Raw genomic sequence first — 11,051 nt, 5'->3', positions numbered from 1 at the left:
AAACCGGCTAGGGCTAGAAACCAAGTTCTTAGCCATGTTTTTTGCCCCCTGATGTACTGCCTCGCCCAGTTTTCACAACGCCCCTATTAAGTCTGTACCTTCATTGCCCCTGGTTGACAAAGGAGGCCACTGAGACTCAGAGAAGTAAAGTTACTTGTCCAAGGACACACAGCAGCAGAGTGGCAGAGCCAGGATGGCTCAGCCTAGGAGTAGAGTGAGCATGGTTGTCACAAGATAGCAGGGGAGCCCCAACTGGTTTGGCCCCCAGATTAATGGGTCACAGGTTTGATTCCAGTCAAGGGCACCTCAGTTTTAGGCTTGATCCCAAGCCCTGGTCGGGGTAGGTCGGGGAGGCAACCAATCAATGTGTCTCTCACGTCCATGTTTCTTTCTCTGTGTCTCTCCCCCTCCCTTCCACTCTCTCTCTTTCTTTAAAAAAATATATTTTATTGATTTTTTACAGAGAGGAGGGGAGAGGGATAGAGAGTTAGAAACATCGATGAGAGACAAACATCGATCAGCCGCCTCCTGCACATCTCCCACTGGGGATGTGCCCGCAACCCAGGTACATGCCCTTGACCGGAATCGAACCCGGGACCTTCCAGTCCGAAGGCCGACGCTCTATCCACTGAGCCAAACCGGTTTCGGCCAATGGTTCTCTTATCATTGATGTTTCTATCTCTCTCCTTCTCCCTTCCTCTCTGAAATAAAAATATATTTAAAAAACTATTTGTTATTATTATTAATTTATTTTTAATCCTCACCTGAGGATATTTTTTCCATTGATTTTTAGAGGTGGAAGAGAGGGAAAGACAGAAACACATCAGTTGGTGGCCTCCTGCATGCACCCTGACCAGGGCCTGGGCCAGGGAGGAGCCTGCAACCGAGGTATGTGCCCTTGCCGGAATCGAACCTGGGATCCTTAGGTCCGCAGGCCAATGCTTTATCCACTGAGCCAAACCGGCTAAAAACATTTTTTAAAAAAAGCTCAGCTAAGCACACTTGACCTAAAAGACCTGGGCCACACCCCAGGCTGTGAGCTAAGAGAGCTTCACATAAGCATGTAGTTATGCTAATAACTGATGCACAGTGCTGGTTCTATGCCAGGCCCTGGGGTGTATCTGTATCTAGAAGTACTTTACAGCCCTAGAAGAGGTACTACAGTAGTCCCAGGACCCCTCATCCACAGGAAATATAGCCCAAGACCCCTGTGGATGCTTGAAACCACAGATAGTACTAAACCCTGTATGTACTTTTTTTTCTCTACATACCCACCTATGATAAAGTTTAATTTAAAAAAATATATATTTTATTAATTTTTTTTTTTTTTTTTTAACATAGAGGAAGGGAGAGGGATAGAGAGTTAGAAACATCGATGAGAGAGAAACATCAATCAGCTGCCTCCTGCACACTCCCTCCTGGAGATATGCCCGCAACCAAGGTACATGCCCTGGACCAGAATCGAACCTGGGACCCTTGAGTCCACAGGCTGACGCTCTATCCACTGAGCCAAACTGGTTAGGGCTGGTAAAGTTTAATTTATAAATTAGGCACAGTTAGAGATTAACAACTAATAATAAAATGAACAATTATAACACTATACTGTAAAAAGAGTTATGTTAATGTGGTCTCTGTTATTGAAAACTTTCACCTTTTCACTTAAAGGAAGCACTTCATGGCTTCTCTTTGGCATATCCAAATTGCCAGCATTGCTACCCTTGTACTTGGGGCCATTACTAAGTAAAATATTGCTATTTGAACACAAGCACTGAGATACCATGACAGTTGATCTGATAATCAAGATGGCTACTAAGTGACTAGTGGTTGGGGAGGGGAGGAGCATACATAGTGGATGTGCTGGACAAAGGGATGATTCAGCTCTGGGCTGGATGGAGCAGGCTGGCACAAGACTTCCTTGAACTACTCAGAATGACATGCAATTTAAAACTTACGAATTATTTCTGGAATTTTCCATTTAATATTTTGGACTGCGGTTGACTGGTGTTAACTGAACTGTGGGAAGTGAAACCACAGATTGAAGAAACTGAGGCACAGAGAGGTTGTCACTTGCCCAAGGTCACACAGTAGAAAGTGGCTGAGCTGGAACTGAAACTTGGAAGCAGGAACAATGGCTAGGGGAGAGTAAGGGGCCACCAAACACTGACCTGTATCTTCACTCCCATGTAGGTAGGCATGGCAGAATAAAGGAATGAGGAAACCCTTTATTTCCACCATACACTACCTAAGGGGAAAAAATTCAGAGTGTACAGTATGCACCATTTGTGTAAAACAGAAAAATGCACTTACACAGCATCTCTGGGAAGGCATACACTCACTGGGAATATTCGCTGGGGTGGACTCAAATAGCAGGGTGGGAGGATTCTCACTCTGTGCCCTTGCAAGTTTGGTATTTCAATTACACAGCCAACAACTGAACCCCAAATTTAGAAATTATAGTTATACAAGCACACTCTGAGGATGCACAAAAATAATGTTTTTAAATAAAATCTCTGATGCCATGGCTTGTCTATACGGGCACGGAGGGAAAGGGAGCTGCAGGCCCAGAAGGGTGAGGGGACTCGACTTCTCACCTCAGGCTTGATAAACATTTTGAGTTTTTACTGTTTAAAGCATCCAGAAATGTGACACTACTGGTACAATGGATTAAGATGAAGTGGGTCAGAGGGGAAGCTCTGCATGTCCTGACAGGCCAGGAACTCCAAAACGTGCTGAGGCAGCGTGGGAACAGGAAAATGAATCCCTAAAGGGCAGCCCAGGAAGTGGTCTGCTAATGGACCCACCAAACATCTCTGGCCACACACATCCAGGTCCAGCATGCGCAAAACAGTGCACACCTGAAAAATCAGGTTTTCTTTCCACTTGAGTCTTTTTTTCACCATGATCACTGCTCTGAAGAATCACTGCCGCACCCACACCCTCAGTAGGTTGCTTCCGGGAGTTCCCATGACTGTGTGCACATTCAGGCTTTGTGCACTTTTGGATATTAAGTTCACAGGGACCTGCTACATAATGGAGACTGGGGGCAGGGGGTTGGCAGCACTGGGGATGGTGACCCTGTCTACAGCCAAGTTCAGTTCTGCATTCAACGTCTTCTTGGTGCCTGAGGCAGTTCAGTAAACATCTCGTGATGAGGTCCTTTTTGGCTCTGCTATCTGGGGTCACTTCCCAACTAGAATGGCTCAATGTGGCTGCTCTTCTAAGAAGAGACCTGTCCTACATTTGGGTGAAAAGCTCTCAATTCTAGTTCTGTGCTTTCCAATAGTTGCCACTAACCATGTGCAGCTGCTGAGGACTTAAAATGTGGCTGAAGAGAGTGAGAAATTGAGTTTTTAATGTTATTGAATTGAATTTCCACTTAAACACAGAACATTCCCTTCATTACAAAGTTCTCTTGGACAGTTCTGCTCCCAGACTGTTCTCAGGGGTTAAATTGCTGTAGTGGGAAGGGAAAGCCACTCCTAGGTTGACTTTAACACGGTGTTGTTTTTACTGACTTTTTTGTAGCTATGTAGCAATACATTGTTTCCAGCCTGTATACTTACTTACCTTATAGTAAAACCAGTCCCTTAAAAAAGAAAAAAGTTACAGAGTAAAAGCAGCCTCAGTGGTGTGCAAAATAAGGGAGAGCAGGAAGCGGTCTTCTCCAGGGCAGGCAGCCAGCACCGGCCTGGAGTCCTAGTCAGGCTTGGCCAGGGCCTGCCCAACAACCCAGCCTGTTCCAGCAAGAAAGGAGTGGAAGAGGATTAAGAGGACAGAACATGCACTGCCCCCCGGGCCCCAAAAGACAGAAAGGAGAAATGTTTAACTTCGGCCCCAACCTTCACAAAAAAATAAGCTCTGAATCCAGTGGGGTCTTGGATATCTAGATGCAGAGTCTGGGTGGGTTGACACTCCCCAACCCACATGGAGCCCAGGAGGGAACAGTTATCTCTTTGGCAGAGGACTCCTGCCTCTCCTGCAACTCCTCCCTCCTGTTCTGGCTGGAGGGATACCCAGCCCCGCCCCAGTCAGCAGAGCCCTCAAACAGAGTCGCAGGACTGCTCCCCTGAGGTTTAGCATCAGACTTTAATGCTGTCTTTAACGCTGCACATTGACAAGTCACACACTTTGGTCTTGTATTGGCAGTGGCAACTTACAATGAGTCTAAAGGTCTGAGCACCAGACTGACCTATAGGGAACAGATACTCATCCCCCCCCCACCCCCCGCCCCCATTCCTTCCCATTATGGGCCTGTACAGAGAGCAGCAGCTGCCATGGACTGGTTTCATTTGAAAGTACACCAACTTTACATGGAATTATAAAAACATATTTACAGATGTCCCACAGGGCTCCTATAATCAGGAGCAAAGACCCTTTTATCAAAGGGATTATATCTAGGGCTGTGCAAAATTCAAAAGGATCAGATCCTTTTGAAAGAGTCCAGAGTCCATTAAACAAAGCATGTCCCGGGCTATTGGGAAGGCCCAGTGTGCCAAAGATTGCCTTAAAGGAAAAGACCCTTCAGTGAGCACACTTGGCCTCGGAGCCTGAGGTTGAAAAGGGCTCCTGACTCTCAAAGGAGAGGTGGCTGTGCAAGTCACTCTGAGGCTGGCTCCCTTGGTCCTGCTGGAATGAGAGGTATTGCTTGTGGGTGCAGGCCAGGCCTTTCTGCAAAAATAGTCTAGGTTCTCAATTTGAGATGGCAAAAGATGGGATTCTTCAGAGGAAGAGCAAGACATGGGAGACAAATACAGAAGGAAACACAAATTGGTCACACAACAAATTGAAGAGCATACAGGGAAGGTGTGGTGACCAGGATGGCAGGTTGCCATCACCTAATGGCCGCAAGCAAAGGGATGACAGAGGGCTCAAGTCCAGCTGCAGGGCTGCCTCTCGGCCCTGGGCAGGGCCTGGAGGAGGAGGGGTGGGCCCATCCCAGGAGGGCTGCAGAACCCAGTGGGGCAAACTGGTACGCCTTCTCCTGCTGTCACCACCACCTACCGCCCTATCGGCTCGAAAAACCACTGAAGTCTAGTGCACGACTTTGAAAGATTGTAATATATTCTCTGGAAAACATTCAGCAGTACGAAAGCCCTCCCTGGGCCCTCCCGCCCTCTCACGGGTCCACAACTGGTGGAACGGTCCAGAAATCCTTGAGCTCTGGAAAGGTCCCTGGTCAGTCCTTGGGGAACACAGGTGGCTATTTTGGAAGAACCTGCTCAAGTATGGTTCTTGACGTCTGGGGAATCCTTTCAGGGAAGATCACTTCAAACTCAATAACGAGGTCCCCGCGTTTCTCGGGTGTTTTGGGGAGAGGGAGGCCTTCTCCAGGAACTTTTCGCCGCATGCCAGGCCTGATGACATCTTTGAACACGATGGGTATGGTCCTGCCGTCCAGAGTGGGGACATTCACAGTACAGCCACACAGAGCCTTTGAAAAGCAAAGTGACAGCATTAGGTAAAGGGTATAACTTAGGAAGTTCCACTCCAGCCTAGAGGCTGTTTGGGGTAGGGTAAGAGCCATCAGGCCTCTGCAACTAAGACTCTGCCCCCAGGTCTACCCAGGTCAGTATCATGGAAGCTCCAGAAAAATGGAGTTTTGATAAGCTGTGTACCTGGTGCCCCCGCCCCCCACTTCCCCAAATCTAACGGACACCAAGAGCTCAGAACTATCTGTCAAACAAAGACAAGCATGTGTCAAAAAGCAGCCCTTTCTCCAGACACCACTCTGCCTAGTGCCTTACCTCCCGAAGGGTGACCCTGGCTGGGTAAATGACATCAGAGCCATCTCTCTTAAAGATATTGTGTGGCTTGTCCTTTAAAACAAAGACGATGTCAGCTGGAATGTTGTTAGAGGTCTGGTCTCCCTCCTTGGGGAAGGTGATTTTGGTCCCTTCTTTCCACCCCCGTTTCACTTCAATGGTCAAGATTTTGTCTTCGTTGCGAATGCTCTTCCCATCGGGGTTCAGCCTTTTATGGGAGATCTTCATCTTCTTGGTACAGCCGCTGTAGATCTCTTCAAGGGAGACCCGAAGGTCATGGGTGACAGGGGGGTCTTGCTTCTTTCGGGTGGGCTCTTGGGCAGGGCGGGAGCGGACAAAGTTCATGTTGGTGAAGCCACCCATGCCCATGGGGAAGCCAGAGAACGGGTCATCAATGTCCATGCCTTCTTCCCCGTTCCGCTGTCCAAAAAAGGTGTCAAAAGGATTTCGACCACCGAAGAACTCAGCAAACATGGCATGAGGGTCTCCATGGAATGTGTAGCTAAAGGAAGTACCGTTAGCACCGCCGCTTCCACCACTGGGGCCACCGCCCTTTAGGCCTGAAAGGAGAATTAAAAGAAGTCAGATGGCTGGCCAGGGGCTTTCCTTAAGGGAAAAAACCTTGGGAGCCACCAGGAGAGGAATTTTATTTAGCCTGCCAGAGAAGAACAAGGGAACCTGAATTTTTGTTATTGTTGTTCATCCTCACCCTAGGATATTTTCCCATTGATGTTTTTTTTTCTTTCTTAGAGAGGAAGGGAGGGAGGGGCGAAGGGAGAAGAGAGAGATCAATGTGACAGACACATGGATTGGTTGACTCGACCAACCAGGGAGGGGGATTGAACCTGCAACCCTTCAGTTCAGGGGCCCATACTCTAACCACTGAGTACTCCAGCCAGGGCAAGAACCAGAGCCTTTACCTCCATCAAGGTCCTTCAGTGTGGCATGACAGGGGCAAGGCAGCTCAGGCTCTGAAATGGGCCTCTCTAGGGGCTACCGAGTTCCTGTCGCTTCTTCACTGACCCACCCTCCCCAAATGATATAAGGACTTAAAAGAATTGACTAAGAGATCAGATAAATGCCCAGGGGACTTGGCTCAGTGGTTGAGCATGGACCTATGAACCAGGAGGTCATGGTTCAATTTCCAGTCAGGGCACATGCCCGGGTTGCAGGCTTGGCCCCAGTGGGGGTGTGTGTAGGAGGCAGCCAATCAATGATTCTCATCATTGATGTTTCTATCTCTCTCTCCCTCTTCCTTCCTCTATAGAATCAATTAAAAAAGAGAAAGATCAGATGAAAAAAACCTGACCGAGGGTCAGCTTCAGGAAGTGCTTACTCTCAAGTTCTTTAGGGCTGGAGCCATGTGTGGGGAGAATAACAAACGTTGGTAAAACAATACTCGGAGGTTTTCAAATTCTCACAGCCTGGCACTAACTGCCACCATATAAAAATCCAGTTAATTTCTTAACACCAAATCCAGAAGCCAGTCTGAGTCAACCATGAGCAACTGGACAAACAAGAAAGCCGCTTTCTCCTCCCCCGGAGGAGGGCTACCCGGGGAGGCGGGGCAGAGGCGGGCCCCTGTCCTCTGCCCCTGACCGGCCGCAGTGGCGCAGGCTGCCATCGCTATGCCTGGCTCTGCGATCAGCTCACTCCGCCCTCCCTGGGCCGGGGAGTGAGGTGGAGAGGACTGGCGCTCCCAGTGCGGGCTCACCCTGCACTCAGGTGGTGCGCGGCGCTCCCCCAGAGGCCCGGCCCCGCACCCCTGGACAGGACAGCACGGCCTCCACCAGTCCCAGGTCAGCCGGGGCCTGTGGGCCCGCAGCGTCACCGGCCGAAGACACCTCCGTTCCCCTCTGCGTCCGCACCCGCACCCGGGGCCGCGGGCGGAGGCGCCCAGGGAGGGGCAGCCCCAGATGTGTTAGAAGCTTCTGGGCGAGCGACGCGGCCAGCGTTCCTCCTCCCTTCTGGCGGCTGCCAATCCGAGGGCGTAGGCCCGCGCGGCCAGAGGGCGGGGGCTGCTCGCCGCCGGCCCCGGCATCCACCCCCCGCCCGATGCCGCAGCCCAGCTGCTGTGCCTCGGTTTCCCAGCCTGTCAAACGGCGGGGGCGCGCCCCGGGCCGCGCGCGCACGCACCTTCCTCTCCGTAGCGGTCGAAGATCTCGCGCTTGCGCGGGTCGCTGAGCACGTCGTAGGCCTCGGCGATCTCCTTGAACTTCTCCTCGGCGCCGGGCTCCTTGTTCTTGTCCGGGTGGTAGCGCAGCGCCTGGCGGCGGTAGGCCCGCTTGATCTCCTCGTCCGACGCACCGCGGGCCAGGCCCAGCGTCTGGTAATAGTCTTTTCCCATGGCCCCGCCTGCGGCCTGCCGCCCAGCTGTCGGTGTCCCCCCCGCTCCGCCGCCCCGTCCCGGACTCTATATACCCGTCCGGCGGAAGCTTCCAGATCCCGCCAGCCCCCTCCAGAACCTTCCGTCCCGCCCCCCGCGACGCATCGGCCAATCCCCATCGCCCAGCCCGAGACGCGCGACATCCGGGGCGGGGCCGCGCCGCCAACGGCCGCCCGCACGTGGCCACACCCCTTCCCTCCGCCTTCGGCAACGCCTCCCTGGGCCGCGCGCACCGGGCCGCGGAGGCCTCGCGACCTGTTTCCCTTTCCCGGACGACACGGCCGGCCCCGGCCTGGGTGACAGGGTCCCACCAGGGCTGTGGGGCGGGGCGGGGCGGGGCGGGGCTGGAGAGGCCCCGCCCCTTCCAAGAAGAAGGTTACGGTGCGCCACGCCCGGTCGGGTCCAGACGGGAGACCCTGGGCAAGTGGCTAAACCTCCTCCTGTCTCATCCTCCCTCTTTTCCCGGCGGCGAGGAGCGGGCGGTTCGGAGCCCCAGGACTGCCCCTGTCCGGTCAGACACGCCCTATAAAGCGAGGCGAGGACCTGGGAAAGCTCACCTCCCGGGAGGTCTTCCCAGTCCTGCTGCTCCCGGGCCTTTCAGTTTACCGTTTTCCCAAGAACACGTGCCACTGACATCTGAAATTATCTTGGTTTCCACGACCAATGTCACCTGCTCTCAGCCTGCGACCCCACCAGGGCAGGCCCTGGGACCTGTCAGTGCTGGGTCGGCGGTACCTTGAACAGTGTCTGGCAGTGGCAGTGGACGCTTCATAAATATTTTTGGCTCTTTTGAATGCACCTCCTCTTTTTCTCTCTCCACTACCTTTTCATTTGGGGAACATAGTGTGTCCGACACCTCTCAGGGCCTGTTTCCTTCTTTGCGGGTCACATGGTTCCTTTTGGCTCTAGGAGTCTGGGGTGCCTGTGGTCCAAGACAGGGCTGATGGGAAAAGGAGGTTCAGGAAGGGATAGCCTGGGAAGGGCATCAGGAAGAGGGGGCAGGCAGTGGGGGCCCCCCCCAGGGGCCGGTTCCTGGAAGTATTGCTTGGGAGGTCAGAGAGGTGTGACATCGGCTCTAGAGCCAGACAGCTGGGTTTCATTTCTGCTTCCAGCACTTCCTGGCTGCATGACCTCCGGCTACTTACCAGCGAGCTATTCTGGGCCTCAGCTTCCTAATCTGTACAATGGGGATGGTGGTTGTACCTGCCTCATAGAGCTCTGAAGTTGACATGAGTCAACCTTTGTAAAGTGCCTGGGACAGGCCTGGCACAGAGGAAGTGCTCTCAGCGAGGTAACAAACCCTCTTGTTGAGTGAGGGGCTGCTGAACCACCAGCTTCCTGGTAACACCACAACAAAAAGTTCAATGACTGCTATCCTTATGCAACCTGGGACTCCTGAAAAGACTGCTGGCCTTCCCTGTGGTCTAGTAGGGGAATTCCAGGCCTCCATGGCCACTCATGGACCCGGGGGCTAGGACACACACTGCCAGCCTGGGAGGCTGTGTATGGGCTGGTGTCCACTGGCACAGCATAGCAGGGGGCATGAACCAATCATGGGAGAAAGAGAGTTTGATTTTTAAAAAGTTACATAAATAGCAGAAGAGTCACATTATGGGAAAAACCCAGGACTTGCTCATACTTATAAGCTAGTATTTATTTTATAGGATAAATTTAGAGTTACAAATGTGACAGCTTCTAAAGTTCCTACCCAGTTGTTCAATTAAACACTAATCAAAGTGTTGCTATGAAGGTATTTTGTAGATGTGGTTAATATCACCAGTCAGCTGACTTTAAGTGCAGGGGATGACACTGGATAATGTGGGTGGGCCTCATCCAATCAGTTGCAAGGCTTTAAAAGCAAATACTGAAAGGCCTTAAGATAAATATTGATGCACCCCTATGGTCCATTGCAGCATTATTTACCATAGCCAAGTTGTGGAAGCAACCCACGTGCCCATCAATAGATGAGTGGATATGTCCTGGCCAGTGAGCTCAGTGGTCAGAGTGTCAGCCTGCACACTGAAAGTCTCAGGTTCAATTTCTGGTCAAGGACACATACCCAGGTTGCAGGTTCAATCCCCGGCCCTGGTTAGGATACGTGGGGGAGGCAACCAATCCTCCCTCTCTCTCTCCCTTCCACTCTTCTCTAAAAATCAATGGGAAAAATATCCTTGGGTGAGGATTAACAAAAATTTAAAAATAGATGACTGGATTAAAAAAGCTGTGCTACATATATACAATGGAATATTAGTCATGAAAAAAAAATGAATCTTACTATTTGCGACAGTGTGGATGAACCTAAAGGGTATTGTGCTAAGTGAAATAAGTCAGTTAAAGAAAGACAAATACCATATGATTTCACTTATATGTGGAATCTAAAGAACAATATAAACAAAACAGAAAAGGACTGAGATACAGAGAACAGACTGATGGTTTTCAGAGGGGAAGGGTGTTGGGGGACTAGGTGAAAAAGGCAGAGGGATTGAGAAGTACAGATTGGTAGTTCCAGGATAATCATGAGGGTGTAAACTACGGCATAGGAAATATAGTCAATTATATTGTAATAAGTATGTTTGGTAACAGTTTGGTGCTGGCAATATCAGAGGGAACATTTGTGAAGTATATGATTGTCTATCCACTATGTTGTACACCTCAAACTAATACAAAATAATATTAAATGTAAATTGTAATTGTAAAGAATTTAAAAAAAACAAAAATTAACTATAAATGAAAATACTGAAGTTTCCCTGAGGAAGAAGTATCTGCTTCTGGCAAAGAGTTTCCAGCCTGCTGGTCTACCCTACAGATTTCAGACTAGCTTGCCACTCCCCATAATCGTGTAAGCCAATGCCTTAAAATAAATCTCAATACTCACACACTGACAAACACATATAGCCCACTGG

General features: G+C 50.6%; 1 protein-coding gene across 1 annotated transcript; it reads right to left on the bottom strand.

The window, feature by feature from the left end:
• Positions 1–5,037: 5,037 nt before the first annotated feature.
• Positions 5,038–8,194, bottom strand: DNAJB1 (DnaJ heat shock protein family (Hsp40) member B1). Its single transcript, XM_070416163.1, has 3 exons — positions 7,899–8,194; positions 5,745–6,322; positions 5,038–5,431 (listed from the first exon to the last, which is right to left on the bottom strand). Exons 1-3 carry the CDS (start codon positions 8,107–8,109, stop codon positions 5,201–5,203), a joined length of 1,020 nt encoding a protein of 339 aa, XP_070272264.1. The 5' UTR covers positions 8,110–8,194; the 3' UTR covers positions 5,038–5,200.
• Between the last annotated feature and the right edge of the window lie 2,857 nt (positions 8,195–11,051).

The sequence above is a fragment of the Myotis yumanensis genome, unplaced genomic scaffold, assembly GCF_028538775.1.
Source record: "Myotis yumanensis isolate MYYU_CA2020_CCGP unplaced genomic scaffold, mMyoYum1.0.hap1 SCAF_5, whole genome shotgun sequence".
Lineage (NCBI taxonomy): Eukaryota > Metazoa > Chordata > Mammalia > Chiroptera > Vespertilionidae > Myotis > Myotis yumanensis.
The sequence above is the reverse complement of the archived record's forward strand: the minus strand, read 5'-3'. Positions and strand labels throughout refer to the sequence as shown.

Coding starts and splice junctions, on each gene's coding strand:
- DNAJB1 (XM_070416163.1), bottom strand. CDS start 8,109: ATGGGAAAAGACTATTACCAGACGCTGGGCCTGGCCCGCGGTGCGTCG. Junction 6,323..7,898: donor CGACCGCTACGGAGAGGAAG/GTGCGTGCGCGC, acceptor TTCTCCTTTCAG/GCCTAAAGGGCGGTGGCCCC. Junction 5,432..5,744: donor CCAGGGTCACCCTTCGGGAG/GTAAGGCACTAG, acceptor TGCTTTTCAAAG/GCTCTGTGTGGCTGTACTGT.